We start from the raw sequence: 18536 nt of genomic DNA, 5'->3' as shown, positions 1-18536 counted from the left end.
AAATCTCAGACAGTGGTTCTGATTTTCAGTTCAAGAGGAAATAAATGTGAGAAATTAAAAATTGACTACTGGGACTTAGAAATACATTTAATAGAAGCTATCCTTGTGTCAAGATTAAAAACACGAGCTGATAGTTTGAAAAAATAACTATCTATAGCAATAGGGCATAGGTCGACATGTTTCAGCCTTATAGGTGGCACTAACCTGGCTTCGTCAGGACCGAGAGGAGTTAACGCTACTGCAAAAATACTATAAAATTGTGTGAGAGTAAAAAAACATAAATATAATTGAAAACTATGGAAATAGTGGTTACGCTACAACCTACCAGAACATGTTATTCACAGATGCACATTAATTTTCATTTTCACTGGAGGTGCATTTTCTTTCCTAAAAAAAATAAATATCAAGGTGATTAGTATTATGCTCTGGTACACACTTATCATACCAATCTCTGTCTATTTTCACATACTGTATCGGATAAATATACAACAGTAGGTTGCCCAGTCTGTAGCTAAAAGTGGGGCATTTCAAAGAACTATATACACATTAATTAATTAGTAGGTACTCACCCAGCTTTGTGTGGGAGTACGCCTCACCTCACCTGGCAACTGCTCTATAAATGAGGCCCTATATGGGTACAAAAGAGCACACAGGATTGAAACCCTCATGCGCCCCTTTCTTATTCTACATACATTTAAAACCTTGTTGACACAAAACTGAACCGACCATAAGCCCACAGTTAAGACCCAAAGTTGATAAAAAGGACTCCGTATCATATAAGGGAATCCATTTGCAGACCCCTGTCAAGAGAACCTCTCTATTCATCACAACATATACAAGTTTATGCACTCCTCAATACTCATATATATTCTATCAACAGGCACTGCCATTGTTAAAAGAAAACGATATAACGGTGAGTCCTAAGTGGCTCTTAAAATAAGCAAGGTCAATAGTACACACGAGGACCAGCGGCAAAATAAACCAAAATACACCAACAAACAAACAAGGAGGCCCTAAATGACTGACCTATCCGTCGGTACCCCTGGCAGGAACCAAGCTGAAGGGGAGGTAACCAGGCGACAGGAAGAGTCTCCTTAAATAGGTCTGTTAATTGGATGATTAGGAACATGTGAGCCTTTCATCTTAAGGCTCGTGTCAGCAAATCGCGGAGTGGGACATCTGCACATGCGCGAAGATGTGTATACTATTCTTCGTCAGAGCCCTTCATCATGTGGTTCCAGTATGAGAATCGAGCGTGTGCGCGTCCGCGCATGCGCAAGAAGGTGAAACACTGTTCATAGTCAGTGCACATGCCCCAATCCCAGACACTCTGCGTGCCTGATGGGAGATGTAGTATATCTAATACCAGTACACTGCAGAAAGAGAGAAAACGGTGTCATAGCGATAAGACGATATCAAGATATAGACGACATCAAGAAAAAAGAAGAAATACACCTTAGTCAATATCACACATACATGTAAATATAAAAATATTAATACAACTGTATAACTGATGGTTAATTGGTGATTAGGTACGACTATTAGGGGTTTATATTAGTTAAAGGATTGCCCACTGGTTTGTGCGCATGCGCATAGAATAACAATTGCCCAGAACTCATTAACGCATGAGCTGAAAGTGTCCATGCGACTACGAGTCTATTAGATAATGTCGAGCATCTGATAAATCAAACTGCTAACAATCCATGGTAACTCTAGGGTGTCACTACATTGCCCACTAACCAATAGTCTCCCTGGAATAGATACTATCCATGCCACTGTTGGAATTTTAAATAAATATGCTTCCAAATTTGCAAGGGTCTACAAACCTCGTAATCAATTGTAGCCTATCAGTGCACCGCACAAAAACCTATGATGTGACCAGACGACTCCCAGGCTTGTTGTATAAAAATGTGTATATCAATATGTACATATCAAAGGTCTGGATAGTCCGAAGGAGGAGACGCATTTTGGACAATAGAGCTTGGTGTGTTCATAAAGGCACTCGTTTGGGTATGGTAATAACGAAACCCAAAAGAAGATGTTGGACACCTAATCAGTACAGGAGCCCAATTACAAAATTCATGTATACAACTAATGCAGCTATAGTCCCAATAGGCAGAAAAACTCATCACTGAGACCCTGGCTGAGACCCTGGCTGTAACATTTTAATCTGTATATCCATTTTTGCTCCTTGATGAAGAGGAATCTCGAAATGTCACTGATATGTGACGGAATGAAAGGTCGCTCAAGCACTACCAACTTTATGTCTTCTGCCTTATGATTGAGGGTGAGAAAATGATTTGTCGGACGTGTATTTTAGTTTATTTCACCGCTGGTCCTCGTGTGTACTATTGACCTTGCTTATTTTAAGAGCCACTTAGGACTAAGCGGTATAGCGTTTTCTTTTAACAATGGCAGTGTCTATTGATAGAATATATATGAGTATTGAGGAGTGCATAAACTTGTATATGTTGTGATGAAGTAGAGAGGTTCTCTTGACACGGGGGCTGCAAAGGGATTCCCTTATATTTTACTGAGTCCTTCTTATCAACTTTTGGTCTTAACTGTGGGCTTATGGTCGGTTCAGTTTTGTGTCAACAACAAGGTTTTGAATGTATGTAGAATAGGAAAGGGGCGCATGAGGTTTTCAATCCTGTTTGCTCTCTTGTACCCATATACAGAGCGGGGCCTCATTTACCGAGCAGTTGCCGGGTGAGGTGAGTCGTACTCCCACACAAAGCTGGGTGAGTACCTACTAATTAATTAATGTGTATGTAGTTCTTTGAAATGCCCCACTTTTAGCTACAGACTGGGCAACCTACTGTTGTATATTTATCCGATACAGTAGGTGAAAAGAGACAGAGATTGGTATAATAAGTGTGTACCAGAGCATAATACTAATCACCTTAATATTTGTTTTTTTTAGGAAAGAAAATGCACCTACAGTGAAAATGAAAATTAATGTGCATCTCTGAATAACAGGTTCTGGTAGGGTGTAGCGTGACTACTATTTTCTCTCACACAATTTTGTAGTATTTTTTGCAGTAGCGTTAACTCCTCTCGGTCCTGACGAAAGCCAGGTTAGTGCCACCTATAAGGTTGAAACATGTCTTCCTATGTCCTATTGCTATAGATAGCTATTTTTTGAAACTATCAGCTCGTGTTTTTAATCTTGACACTAGGATAGCTTCTATTAAATGTATTTCTATGTCCCAGTAGTCATTTTTAATTTCTCAAATTTATTTCCTCTTGCACTGCAAATCATCAGCACCACTGTTTGAGTTTTGATTTTGGTTGGATCGATCATTGGTTGTGAATTCAGTTCAGCTTGGTTCCCCCTGGAGAGGTGTGGGCTGCACTAATTCGTATAACTATGTTTATTCCCCGATGACGATGCTCCGTCAGTGTGGTGGGCTGATGGGATTCATCTCAACACAGTGAGGCTGAATTTGTATTGCTTTGTGTCCAACGATTTTCAAGCCATTCTCTTGTGTCTCGATGTTTATTGACCGGTAGTCCCCTCTTTTGTTGTTTCTATACTCATCAATAGTCATAATCTATGAATAATCTCCGCCCATGTGCGGGATCCCGAGCATATAAAGAATACATATATAAACATATATGTCCATTTGTGAAAACATATACATGCAGCCTAAAATATATCCAAAATGGCAAAAATGCTGAAATTACATAGGTTTGCGTAGTAGCACCTATACTCTCTCAACCCCTAAGGAAGAAAGAGAGCAGTAAACATTTGTCATACAACAATGCTTTATTGCCATAGAAAAACCTGTAATTACAGGCATTTGCCAGTCGGCTGCCGTAGAGTATAAAGAAACAAAGAAAACTGACACCTTGCCTTTAAGGCATTAGAGTAGGGGTACTGTGCCTTTAAGACCTGTAGGCGACCCCCTGCTCCCATGATGCACCACAGGTGGCAGTTAGGTCAGTTCTCTTTGGAGGTGCATAAACATCTCAGTAAATCCGTGATTAATGCACCATAACTTTGCAGTAATGCTCGTCCGGGGAGGTGGGTGGGTCGCTTACGACTTTGATGAGAATACCCCTGGATGAGAACTAGGATTACAGGTAAGTAACTAATCCTTCTCATCCAGGGGATACTCATCAATAGTCAAAATATATGAATAGATTAGCAAGCCCATACCCAAAGTCTTGCGGACGAGCAATCAAGTAAACAGCAAAAACATGAATCAATATCACATTTATAATCACTCATGAGGCCTTGTGTAGAACCTTCTCCCCTACGCTTTAGGTGGAGCATGTGGTTACAGATATTGGTCACTCCACCCCCCCCCCAACTGGCCACTGACCATACTGGCAGGGCCGTCTTAACAGCATTATGGGCCCCGGACAAAGCAGTACTCTAGACCCTGCCTATATAACCACTCCCAGGAATAAAAATGTTTAACAGAAAATTAGTGTTAAATTATGGTCTGCATGGGGTCCCTATGCTGGTGGGCCCCCCGGGCAACTTCCCAGTGTGCCCATGTCTTATGAAGGCACTGAATACAATGCAACATCCACACCGCACCCCCGTCACCCTGCCACATGAACTCCTTCTTCCTATCTAGGCTGCCCCACTACCTGCACAACTTCACCTGCTGTGCCCATTCTGATCCTGTTTGCTGTATTCTTGGTCGCGACTGTAAACCCCACAAGGTCCTATATCTGGTTTGTCAGTGTACCTCATTTATGTCTCCCATGATATGTAAAACTTTCAATAAAGAGACATTTAAAAAAAAGAGCACTCATGCCTATTAACACAAGTTCTGTACAGTTTCACTCTCATGACACTGTTAATAAAAAACAGGAGAGGAGAGTCTCACTGTCTTGTATTTCCAAGAAAAACCCATTCTACTTTAAATTAGAAACATGAGGTTGAGCTGCAGTGCAAATAAACACCAGAGAACATACTTATGTAAGTGACTTTTCTGCCTTTTTCGGAACACATCAACTCTGAGTTGCCTCCACTACGCCCAGTTATAACTTGTGAATGTGACCACAAAACATAAATGTTACATTCACTGTCAATTTTATGAAACACAGCACACACCATGATAACAGGTGTAAAGCATTTACTTTACTTGATATCTGGCCAATGTACAAAATAATTGCTTTTCTGATGATGAGAAGTTCTTCTACAGAAAATATGTCAATTACAATCCCTTAATGGGAATCCCATCCTCAAACTGTGTTATACATTGTTGTGAAAGAGTGGAGTTCTTTTTACTCTCTCCGGAAACTGTACAATCTCAGATTACTAATTGTACCAGTTCTGTTCTATTCATTCACACCCACCCACCAACCTACACATGCATCCTGGGTTTCATCCTGAACTCAACGCTCTCCATGACCCAGCAAGTCAATGCTGTTTCCTACTCTTGCTTAACCACCCTCCGCATGCTCCGCAAGATCTACAGATGGATACCCACCGAAACCAGAAGGACGGTCACTCAAGCCCTCGTCAGCAGCAGGCTGGACTACGGCAATGCCCTTTACGCGGGAACCATTTCCAAACTCCAGAAGAGACTCCCAACGCATACAAAACGCCTCTGCACGCCTCATCCTCGGAATACCTCGCCACAGCCACATTACCGTCCACCTAAGAGACCTGCACTGGCTCCCAGTCAACAAGAGGATCACTTTCAAGCTCCTCACTCGCGCCCACATTGCACTCACCTTCTACACCCCGAACCGCCAGTTTCGCTCCGCTGACATCGCCCTCGCCACCATTCCACGCATCCCCTGAACGACCACCGGCACCAGATCATTCTCCCAACTCGCCGCCAAGACATGAAACACCCTCCCCATCCACCAGCAACAGACCCAAGACCTGCTGACCTTCAGCAGACTCCTTAAGACCTGGCTGTTCTTTCAGTAGCTGCTGCATCCCCCCACCCCCAGCACCTGGGTACCATCACTGGTGAGTAACACACTTTATAAATGTTCTGATTGATTGATTGACCCACCAATATAGGTAATCTCTAAACTACTTTACTAAGGTATTTATTGTGACTAGTGTGCAACTTTCCAATGTCATGAATGGCAGGTGTATGCACAGTCTACGTGGTTATTTGTTACGATAGGGTTATCCTTTTGTATACACATTCAACCAGCTTATACTAAGCTGTTTACCTGGTCAGCATGCGCTATGCTACTTCCTTATGAGAGTGCACTATTTTAATGAGAAGGACCTTACTTCCATAACTTCTGAGGAGGCCAAAACTCAAAACTTTACAAGTACCTTGTTTGTACAATTTGTGAAGGTGAGCACTACGTGGTCAAATTGCCATAATGACAAATTAGAATTTTCTTATAAATGTGAACCTTCTGCTACTTGGACACAACCCCTCTCCAGCCCCTCATTTCCATCTGGATGGTACCTGTTTCTGTTGGCATTAAGACGTCACACTTTATTCCTGCTAACCAGTGGTAAAGTGCTTGTGCTGTCCCTTTCAAAGGTAGTAAAATTGGCATACACCCAACTAGTACATTTCCATTGTAAATGGTATTAAATGTACTCAGAGCCTGTAACCAAAATGCTACAAGTGGACTGCAGCACTCATTGTGCCACCAAGTAAAGTAGCACAACAAAACAGGTCTCAAGCCTGGCACTGCAGCCTGTAGTGCATATTTAAACTGACATATTGACCTTGCAAAATAAACCTTTCGCCAGGCCTAACTATCCCTTTTTTTATACTTATAAGTAGGCCTTAAGGTACCATAAAATCTCATAGGGCAGGATGTCAGAAATTGGGATGTTTGCTTGAGGGAGGTGAAACACTTCTCAAGCAACAACAACTATCCCTGTTGGGGTGAATGTCAAAACCAGATTATCACTGTAATACAATTCCTCTAACCTGGACCATCATACCCAGCGGATTCAATACAAGACGTTAGTCCATCCATGGTCGCTAAGTTCCACTGCCTAGAACGAAAGAGTGGGAAAATGGACAAAATAATAATGGACCAACCGAGGACCACCTTGTTATGCTCAGGTTTCGTTTGCTTCAGACTCTTGCTGTTGTTGTACAGGCTCTGGTAATCTGGTGTGATAAGGTGTACAGCATTATTAATTCTGCAGGCTCCCTAATCTACCACACTCCACACAAACACACACTTCAATGTTAATTACTGGGTGGTGTACTGATCACGTCCCTGCATTTCTCGGGATCCGTTTACAACAAACAAATATATACATAAATCAGACTCTACAACACTGCTTGAAGTGGATGTGTCGAGCACTCGGAGTGCCCCTAGTTGCTAACACTCAATTTCACATTGAACTGCCACAGTTTGAAGGCTCAGCAAACATGCACTCCTTTTTCAGACTTGTACTTGCGGTTCTACAACTCAGTGACAGATGTTGATTCTTTTGTTGTCTGCTGCAGCAGTCGTGTGTGCCACGGGCAGCAGTGTTGCTGCAAGATCCTCTTGAGAGAGCTTTGCAGCCATTTCAAGGTGCTCCTGGATGCTTTGATGCTGCCGGAGCAGCACTATAAGCTGATATGTCTATGCTGTTGAATTTGTTATGTTATGTTATATTATTTCTATTTATAAAGTGCAGTGTTACCCATGGGTGTTCTGGCGCTGAGAAGTCCTTTTGAGGCCTAAGAGAGAAAAAGATACCCAGGGATTTAGAAAGAGAAAAGCCAGGTCTTTAAAGCCTTTCTGAAGGAGAATAGATTTGTCATGGCTTTAAGCTGGAGCGGCAGGCTATTCCAGGCCTTCGCTGCACATGTTATAAACCCTCTGCCTCCCCAACTGGCTTTGCGCACTAATATGAGTTTTGCTTCTGATGACCGTAGTACTCTGTTTGGTACATACTATTGAAATTTAAATTTTCAGGAAGTCTTGGCCATTTCCCTGTAGGGCTTTGTGAACGAGGCACATTGCCTTGAATTGTGATTTGATTTGATTTAAAATGTATAGAGCGCACGAATGCCCTGGGGCGTCTTGGCACTGAGTCAGGTGCATTGAGTCTAGGACTGCCTGAAATGGAAATCGAGCTATGCTGAGAAGACCCAGGTTTTTACGGCTTTTTGGAATAGTAGTAGTGACAGGCTTTTTATTATTGATAGTGGTAGCTGGTTCCAGGTCTTAGCCGTGTGCAGCAGGAAACTTCTCCCCCCCCATCTCAGTTGTTTGAATCTGGGAGTCTTAATCAGCTTTGCGCTGCTTGATCTGAGTTTCCTTGTCGGTTCATACTGTTTTAGGTTATTTTTTAGAAATTAGGAGCCTATTCCCTGGAAAGCCTTGTATGCCAGCCAAGCTGACTTGAATCGTACCCTTTTCTCCATTGAGAGCCAGTGGAGGCATCTTAGTCTGTGGGCTACTGGCTCGGACCTAGGGATGTCCAGAACTAGCCTAGCAGCAGCGTTTTACATACACTGAAGTTTTAACATCAGTTGATTTTGAAGCCAGCATACAGAGCATTCCCGTAATCCAGCCTGGATAGAGCAAGCATGGTTACCAGAGTTTTACGGGTTTTTACGGGAATAAACTGCAAGAGCTTTTTTATCAGCTTCAGGATATACCACACCAAGGAGGAGAGTTTGTTTATCTGGGCTTGAAAGATTAATTTGTCATCAAATACAAAGGCGAAATTCCTGACTTTATCCACTGGTGATGGACAGTTGCCCAGGCTATCATGCCACCACTTATGCGACCAGATGTTGGGCTTCACCCCCGTAGCATGACCTCAGTGTTATCACTGTTTAATTTTAGACAGTTTAGTTGCATCCAGCGGTTGACTTGTTCCATTCATTTACTAAATCTGCCCGCTGTTTCGTCAGCGTTGTTAGAGATAGACGCCACTATTTGGGTGTCATTGGCGTAGCAAACGGGGAGAAACCTACAGTTTCTAATAATAGCTGCTAGAGGGGCAACATAAATGTTAAGAGGGTGGGGCTCAAGGAGGAGCCCTGTGGCACCCCCCAAGGATTTAGATGTACATTCCCCTAGTTTGACTGTAAAGGTTCTCTCTCTCAAGAATGATGAAAGCAGTGCGAGTGCTGAGTCATGGACTCCCAATTCTGCTAGACGGGTCAGGAGTATATCATGGTTAATGGTCTTGAAGGCTGACAATAGATCTAAAAGAATCAAGGCAGCCTTCCCGCCTGCGTCCAGTACTCTCCCTGGCTCCTCTGCTGCCATGATCAGTGCTGTCTCGGGTCCCGTGTTCCTCCCTGAACTCATACTGTGATTGATCTAAAGCATGGGTGGATCTGAGAAACCCAGCCAGCTGTATATTTAGAATCTTTTCCAGCACTTTTGCCGGAAAAGGTATTCTTGAGATCGGCCTGTAGTTTGCCGGGTCTAGCGGATCCAGATTGGGCTTTTTCAGCAGCGGTAGTACAGATGCAGTTTCCAAAACATCCGTGAAGCAACTTGTCTGTATTATTTTGTCAAAGAGTAGCTGTAGTTGTTTACTGAGTAACTCTGGGAACAGATGTAGGAGCTTAGGTGGAGAAGGGTCTGTTAAGCCTCCTGACTTAGTTGCCAGTATTATTTGGCGTATCTGTTCTACTGACCGGTTCTTCCCGGTTTCTGTATGCCTGCAGGGGTTAGGGTTTACCTCTGCTTGTGACAATTTTGAGTTGTTGGTGATAATAACGGATTCATATACTGATTTCACTTTGTTAACAAAAAATTGTCCCAGCTTGTTGCATAGTACAATGCTCCCTTCTGTTTGTTTGTTTGCGTCAAGATTAGTCAGTTTCTTAACTGTGGCGAACAGTTCTTTACTAGAGTTTTTGACCTAATTTCTTTTCATTGTAAAATATTCAGATTTTCCTTCCATTTTTATTTTTTTATAAGTTGCCAAGGTCCTACAGTAGGTTTCTTTAGCCTCTCCCCTGTAGTTGACCTTCCATTTCCTTTCGGCCCTCGTACAGTCTGCTTTTGTAGCAGTTTATCTGAGAACCAAGGTTCTGACATATGTTTTCTCCTTGAGTTTGTCTTTTTTATGGGGGCAGCAATTAAACCCACGGATTTAATCCAGGTGTTTATTTGATCGGTGGCTATGTTACTGTCAGAGTTTAGTTCTGGTATGGTCGAAGAGAGTTGCTCCTGCAGGTTGGGTATGTTGATTTTAGCCCAAACCTGGTACATATAGTGTCTTGCCTGGGTAGCCTGAACTATATCCTCTTCGTAATAGGCAACCAGTGGATTTTTTAATCTGAGCCGAGATAAAGGCAAGTCTTGAGGTCCCAGAGAGCATTTTGAAGAAGTTGGAGTTTGTGCAGGAGTCCCTCCTGCATGGCAATGTATAGGCTGTTACAGTAGTCAAGCCTGGACAGAGATAGTGAGGTGATTACTGTTTGTACACAGTCTTTGGGTAGAAAAGGTATTATTTTCCTGCATGCTCTGAGAGTGTATTAGTGTAAATAACAAGGACCCCCTGTTAGGAAAATCAATTTGTGGTACAGGGAAATAAACAATGTAAGCAAAATAGCATAATACTAACACATGTAAAGGGAGAAATTGCAAGAAGGACACACAACTAGGTAATTAAAAAACTAGATTTCATTTAATATATTCATAATTTTAGCATTAAAAACAAGTAATAAAAACATATAATGTAAATCAGTTATACAGACAACAAATTGCTAAATCATCATATGAAAAGTACATATAAAAAACTCATACAAGTGGCAAACAATATTCTATTCGACGCGCGTTTCGGCGTTATTGGGAACGCCTTCTTCAGGAGCCACAGTAATATCTGGAAAACATATTTAATACATAAGTAAATGAGCAAGGGAAGGACATATGTAAAAGTAATTTAAACTAAACCGAGAGAACACAATCTCAAAATACACACAAATTAAAAAACTAGAAAAGATGCAGTACCTAAATCACAATAACTCCCTACTTATATAGCTACTGGGATATAGCTATATAAGGCACAAACTAACATAAATATATTTTGAGCAGTGGTAATTGTAAGAAAAGGAAAATTCTAAGGTCATAGAATAACGACCAGAGTATATGGAGTTAGTGTTAACACAACTAATCAGGTGGGAGGGACAACACTTATTCCAAAGTGATGTGACATTGATGTGTTCAAGGCATGATGATGTACACGCAGTCCATTGGAAGCGGGAAGCCTACATAGAAGGAACCTGATATCTAGAAGGGTGTCTAATTGATAAACACTTTTATTGGCCATTGATAGTCCTCAAGATAATTGTTCTAACTTATTGCATCAAGTGCAAACATACAAAAAAGATGTCAAGGTTGTATAGTTGAAGGGGCCCAAGTGGAGGGTATTAGAGCTCACTTACCAAAATCACAAAACGATGATTGTGAAAAGGTAGACTTGTCTTCCTTCCTAGGTTAATATCCTTGTTTTGTAATCTAAAAATAAGATTTTTCAAATGGACAAAAATGACAAGGGAAATTGTCAGTGGGGAACTTCAAAAGATTGACGATACACAACCTCAGAAAGGGAATTACAAAAACTTCCACCCTGATCAGAATAGATACACTAACTATAAGACATATTTATCCTATTTACCAGTATGAGATCATAATGCTAGGGTTACAAAGGGGGAAAAAAATAAGCGGACTTGTGTACATCCACTAAAGTTTTAAATCTTAAATAAAGACATACCCTAGTATAAAGAAGAGAGAGTCACTCTGTGTACGATATAACATAAGTACTAGCTTGTGCTTACCAAGATAAGTCGTCACTGGCCAATTTTATTGGAAGAACCTCTTTGAGTGTCACTCTGTGTACGATATAACATAAGTACTAACTTGTGCTTACCAAGATAAGTGCTCTGAGAGTGTAGGCAGTGGTAGAAATAACCGTGTTCATTTGTTCAGTTTATTGTCAATCCATTACCCAAGGTTTTGTGCTTTGTTCCTCGGGAAAGGAAGGGCCCCAGAGAATCTGCCACCAGGCCGGAGTCCAAAAACTATGGTTGTTACCAAATATTAATCCGGAAGTTTAACTTAAGACAGTTCTGCGCCATTCAGCCGCCTACTGCTGACATACAGACTTTAAGGCGTGATTCTGTTTCTATCAGCGCTCCTGGCAACAAAGGCACCATGGATGTCATCGGCATAGGAGGTTAACGAGGTTAACGAGAAACCGTAGGATTCAATGAGTGGAGACAAGGATGACACATAAGTATTAAAGAGCATCGGGCCCAACGAGGAGCCCTGAGGCACTCCACTTGGCAGGGAAAAAGGCTTGGAAGAAAATTCCCTCATAGTGACAGTTTGCATTCTGTTTGAGAGAAATGATTCCAGCAGTTTCCAGGCAGCATCCTGAATTCCGATATCCTTCATACGGTCCAACAATATGAAAAGATGGACCGTATCCAAGGCTGCGGAGATTAACAACATGATCATCACTGCTTTGCCTCCTTGCTCAAGTCCTGATCTCCTCTGTAGATTTAATAAGGGCTGATTCGGTGCTGTGCCCAGCTCTAAATCCAAGTTGCGATGGATCCAGCACCTGTAAATCAAGCAAGAACGTGCTCAATTGTACGTTCATGATTTTCTCTGCCACTTTCGCTGGCAGGGGAAGCCTCGATATAGGTCGGAAATTATTTGGGTCTTTGGGATCCGAAGAGGGTTTTTTAAGTAGAGGCAGTATAGAGGCTCTCTTCCAGATTTTGGGAAAGTATCCCTGAGAAAACATAAAACTTATGATGGAGGTCAGGGCCGAAGCTACTGATTCCGGTGCTTTTTTCAACATAGAGATAGGGCAGGGGTCATTTGGTGAACCAGATTTTGTCGTCTTAATCAGGTTTAATATATCTGAAGGTACTACTTGGGCAAATTTGTCAAAGGATTCCCTGTCTTTAGTTTCTAATTGACTTCCGACACTCAGGGTACGAGTGGTATTATCTGTATCCTTGGAAAAAGTGGAGAAGACTGATTCAACTATGTCTATGAAAAATTGAGCGAAGTTATCAGATAATTCCTGGCTAGTGATGATAGTAGGAATAGTTGGGAGTGCAAGAGGTGTGACCGTTTTAAATAGTTCTTTGGACAAGATTTTTGCAAGATTTATTTGTTTGGTAAAAAACTCTTGTTTTGTATTAAAAAGTAGCTATTTGTACTGAGCTAAACTAAGTTTATATTTGTTTCTATCACTATCATTATATTCCTTCCTCCAATTTCTCTCTAGATGTTTGCATTTCAGTTTTTGGTCTCTAAGCTCTTGGGAGTACCATGGAGAAGATGATCTTGCCCTAGTAGGGTAGAGTAGTTTTTCAGGAGCGAGCTTATCTCCAGCAGTTTCTAGCCATTTAGTATATGCTAGTGTCACCTCATCCAGATCTGTGGGGAAAGAGGGAGCTGTCTCTTGTATTGTCTCATGTCTCATTTCATTCCAGGCTCTGCTAACCAGTTGTTCTTTCCCTGGTTCCCTATAAGTGACAGCTGGGAGTGCTAATTTCGAATAATATTGCCATGTGGTCTGACCAAATGATTTGGAGAGTATCTATAAAACATAGTTGTGATTCGCTTGAGAAAATGCCATCTAGTGTGTGACCGGCCTTGTGTGTAGGTCCAGTCACCAGCTGATTTAGATCCACATTACTCATCATATCTAATAGGTTAGAGGTGTCAGGGTCAGAGAGTGTTTCTAAATGAAAGTTAAAATCTCTGATTATAGTGTAAGCTTTTGCACTTAAAACGTTTTCGATTGTGCTGACAGTTTGCCTGAGGAATAAGTTTCTCAGTCCAGGCGCTCTAGATATTAGAGTGCCTCTAAAAGTAAAGTGATGTGAGAGGTAAAAGCAGAAATCAAGAGCTTCAAATCCAAGGTTGATCAGCGGGTTAGAAGATGACCTAATTGACTTGTGGTAAATAACCACAAGACCACCCCCTTTCCTATTGGGTCTATTAAGTGTGAAACACAGAAAATCAGGCGGGGTGGCTTTCACCAAGTCTGGACCCGAGGCATCGTCTGTCCAGGTTTCTGTTATAAATGCGATACTTATTCTCTCATTCATAATTAAGGCTTCACATTCTAGGCTGTGTTTCACCAGTGATCGAGCGTTGATAAGAACACATTTCCAACCTTGTTTGGGCTGGATATTTTTCTCATTGTTGCTCAAATTACGCATGCATGTAATGGGTTCAAGTAATAAGTCGGGCAATTTAGCTCCACACCCTTGGACAACTCGGAGTGTGGAAGGCAGTTCCCCGGCTGCAAATATAGACAACTGGAATATTGTTAAAATTGAGATTAAGGCTATATAGCACTCCACTTGAATATGTTAAAATGTCTGGTAAACCTGGGCAAAAATTAGCAGGAGGTCTGGCGCTGAGCACTGGCCGTGCACAGACGGGCGCAGACGGGCTTGCCTTTGGCACGCCTTCAGCACTGCACTGCTGGCCGGTGTCTCCTACTGCCGCTTGGCCAGGAGCAGTAGCTTCAGGTTCACCCTGATGTCTTCTTGCTTCTTAGCCTGAGTCACTGATTGTCTAGCAATAGATGGGACGACAGGCATGGCTTAAATAGTCTTTGTTGGCCAAAATGGCCCGTGAGAGCATTAGGTGTTTATGGAACCTTCTAGAACAGTCTAGAACAGCAGGGTGTGGCATTATGGGTGTGGCCAATGTAGAACTTACTAGAACAGTTTAGAACCTTCCAGAACAGTCTAAAAGAGCAAGTTGTGGTAGTGAGGGTGTGGCCAATTTAGAAGCTTCTACTGCAGTCTAGAACCTTCTAGAACAGTCTAGAAGGGCAGGGTTGGCAGTATGGGCGTGTCAAATGTGCAATTGTGGCAAATGTACAATCATTCTGAACTGTGCCTACTCTTGAATGACAAGGCCAAAAAAACACAGTGTGTAGAAAGGACTTGGGCATGTAATAGTGAGCATGCAATTGTGCGTGACCTCTAAAGACATATGTCCTTCAGCGCTCAAACACTCCTTCCAGGCACAGACAGGGCTCTGCACCTTCATTCATGCATCTTCTGCTTCCACTGGGAGGGCAGGTGTTGTGTGCCATAACAGTGAACCACAAAAGTCACAAAATTGACCTGTTTAACGAGCTGGTAGCTTTGCACAAAAGCAGCCAGTCTTAACTTAGAGTCTCAGGGGCCAATTTACAAGCCCCTTATGCCAGATTTGTGCGCCGTTGCATCACTTTTGTGACACAGCAGCGGTGTAAAGCCAGCGCCATGCATCTGGGAGATGCGTCACGTTGTAAAGCCCTGCGCCACATGTGTGCATTCCTGTGCAGGGGGCGTTCTGGCGCAGGAACACCTCCTAAAAGTGGCTGAGTGAAATCTACAAGATTTCATTCAGTCACTTTTAAGGTCATGCTGCGTCAAAACCCTGCGCCTGCTTGAAGCAGGTGTAAGAATTGACGCAGCAGGTTAGGGATAGGGGCACCCCAAGACTTGCTGGAGCTGCGTCACGCTTGCGGCGCAACTCCAGCAATGCGCTGTCTTTCCCCCCGGGGATGCGACATGCATCTGCCCATCCGTGCGCCATGTGTGCTGCATTGTAAATGCAGCGCATCAGTGGTAGCACACGGGTGGGCAGATGCGTCGCAACTCTTCTGGCGCATCCCTGCTGATTAGCAGAGATGCTCCAGAAGTAGTAAATCTCCCCATAGTGTTAAATATTTATGCTGCACACAACATTGATAAAGTGAAAACACCTCGGAAGAGATATCCCACACCAATTTAGAGCAATAGAGTACAAGTTAATTTTAAAATGAGACCAAAATGACAAAAATTCAATAAGTAGGTTAAAGGTTTAAGTAAAAGTAGCTCCAAGAAGCAGAAAGTGCTTACTGTGGGTAACTGTTTGCGCTACACCGGGACAAAGTCACAAATTCAGGCCGACCACAATGGAATGCGGGCTGGATACAAGGGCCACGTCAGTCCTGCTGAAAATTTACCTTCTTAAAGTCTGGCACACATAGTTAAAAAAATTGGTTTTCACAGGAGGAGCTCAGCTGATGCCAGGCAAGGATCCGAGACCCGGAGAGACACCTCTTTGAGATCAGAAACTAACTCCAGCAGAAACCAGCATGGCTCAGGCAGGTCCAGTTGCAGATCCCAGGATGCAGAGTGCAGCAGATCAGCTGGGCAGTTGCAAGAAGGACACTGGAGCTTGTTTGTGCCCAGAACTCAGAACAGAAGACCTTAGTAATAAGGTGACACAATGTTATCTTATGGGAGAGGTAGGCCTTACAGTAGTGTAAAACGAATTTAGGAGCCTTTCACTACCAGGACATGTAAAACGTAGAAGAACATGACTACTTTTAAAAACCATACACCCTGCCCAGTGTGCTATTTAGAACCTGATTTAGGGGTTGCTTATCTGCATAAAAAAGGAGGGTTTAGGTGTGGCAAAGGGTTAATTTTGCCAGGTCGAATTGGCAGTTTATAACTGCGTCACAAACTGTAGTGGCAGGCTTAAAACATGTTTTAAAAGGCTACTTTTAGTGGGTGGCACAATGAGAGCTGCTGTCCTCTAGTTGTATTTAATTTTCAGGCCCTGGGTATGCGTGGTACCATGTACGAGTGACTTACAAGTGAATTAAATGTACCAATCAGGTGTAAGTCAGTTTTACCATGTTTTAGGGGGAAGAACACATACACTTTAACACTAAATGTTTCTGACTGACCCTGTGGAGAGGGCCAAATCCAGCATAGGACATATGTACTTAGGTTTTACTGGTGTCAAAGAAACGCGGAACCTGCATCTGATTGCCGATGCAACTTTTCTGGCTACAGACTCTGGACTTCACCCGCACCGTACTCTTCACATCAGCAATGTCCGCCCCACGTTTCTTGCCAATGCAAAACGCCGACTGGTCGCCAGCTCTTGACTGAATGAACAACAATCTCCTCATGGTCCTTCTGCCAACGCGAAGCTCCGACTTAGGCTCCTCGCATGGAACTGGACTAAGTCGGAAGGTAAAACTTTCTACCAAGACGAACCTGGTTATTGTACCCAACTTGCGCCCCACCAGTTCGACCTGAACTTTTGATTTTGATCGATCCAGCCAGAACAGATAACCACTATTGGCGCTTTGTGCTTCTTGCTGCTATTCTTACCTAAAATGTTAAAAATTCATAACTCTGGTGCTATCTAATGGATTTTGCCATTTTATTTATTAAAGTGTACTCTATTTTTATTAATACGTTTGGGATTTTCCTTATGTTGTGCTGAATATATACTTTAGACATTGCCTCTATGATAAGCCTGACTGCTTTTTTGCCAAGCTGCAAAATGGGTAAGCACAAATTTAGTTAATAACTATTATAATTAAGTCTGAAAATGATTGTGTTCATTATTTGAGTTGGGCTCTCATCACTCTCAACTAATAACCCTATTTCTTACACACATGCGCTCCCATTTCCTCAATTTGCTCTCCGTGCTGGCTGGTCTATCAGCATAAGAGTGATAAATCCTTTTATTAAGGTCACTTAGCTGAGATCCTGATGGTTCACCTGCAACCCTGTGTCCAAAGTGTTCACCTGCCATCTAGCAGTCCTTTATTAACTGGATTTGAGTCCAAATCCAGGACCCAGAGACCCACTAGCCCAAATTAACCACTGCTTCCATGTTTACTAACCTTGTTATTTTTTAACCAGCCCATCAGAATGATCTTCCATTTTATTCCATTTAATGTAACATTTTTATTTTTAACAATTGCTATTGTTTATTTCATTTTCTTACCATTTAATAAAATTGTATCTTTTGCAATAAAATATATTACTAGCCATTTTCTAGCAGAGGAATTGGTTTTCATCAAGTTTCCTTTTGTAAATTAAAAGGTAAATCTTGATCAGAATTATGATAATGTAAATAAATTAAATAAATTCCTTAAGTCATATGATCTGTCACAGTTAACTGGAAAATGACATCTTTGTTTTACTTCTCAGCTAATTTTACCGATGAGGAAAAAAACCTTAGCAGAACAATGATGAACTACTGGGCAAACTTTGCGCGAAATGGGTAAGAAGCTCAACCAGTATGATGATAATTCCTCAAACAGAAAATCATTTAATTATAAACGACAATTTAAATTGTGTTTTCTGCAGAAATCCTAACGGAGACGGTTTGATGGAATGGCCTGCCTATGGTCTTGGTGAACAATATCTGGAGATAAACCTGCAACAGAAGGCAGGCAAGAAGCTGAAAGATCACAGAATAACATTCTGGAGTGAAAAGCTTCCTGAGAAAATTAAGGCACTCAATGCCCAAAAGAAACAGCATGCAGAATTATGATTCCTGCACAATATAAAATAAACATAAAGGAGTCTAATTTAAATTTCTTGTTTTACACTGCATTTTCTAAATTCTCCTTCTGGAGACTATTTTCTAAAAGGGAATTTAGCCGCAGTCAGAGATATTTTGGGGCATATTGTATGCATTAAGTACTAGCATCATCACAGAGACAATATAAAGTATGGTCTATCATTTACTTTAGTGCTGAGGGGCATGTCTGGTCTACGTAAGTTTAGATGCCAATCAATCAAATTCTAACTGTGCACCTGAGCTAACATACAAAAAAGATGCCT

At 42.0% G+C, this 18536-nt stretch overlaps 1 protein-coding gene across 5 annotated transcripts in view; it reads left to right on the top strand.

The window, feature by feature from the left end:
• Positions 1–18286, top strand: part of LOC147673982 (fatty acyl-CoA hydrolase precursor, medium chain-like) — a 408709-nt gene extending 390423 nt beyond the window's left edge. For all 5 annotated transcript variants that reach the window (XM_086945063.1, XM_086945066.1, XM_086945065.1 and 2 more), the window contains exons 13-14: positions 17898–17970; positions 18057–18286. In XM_086945063.1, coding sequence (XP_086801189.1) covers positions 17898–17970; positions 18057–18243 — 260 coding nt within the window. In that variant the 3' untranslated portion in view covers positions 18244–18286. The remainder of the gene's footprint in view (positions 1–17897; positions 17971–18056) is intronic.
• The last annotated feature ends 250 nt before the right edge of the window (positions 18287–18536 follow it).

This window comes from Lissotriton vulgaris, chromosome 12 (assembly GCF_964263255.1).
Source record: "Lissotriton vulgaris chromosome 12, aLisVul1.2, whole genome shotgun sequence".
Taxonomy (NCBI): domain Eukaryota; kingdom Metazoa; phylum Chordata; class Amphibia; order Caudata; family Salamandridae; genus Lissotriton; species Lissotriton vulgaris.
Note: the sequence above shows the minus strand (reverse complement) of the source record. Positions and strands in the feature narration are given on the sequence as shown.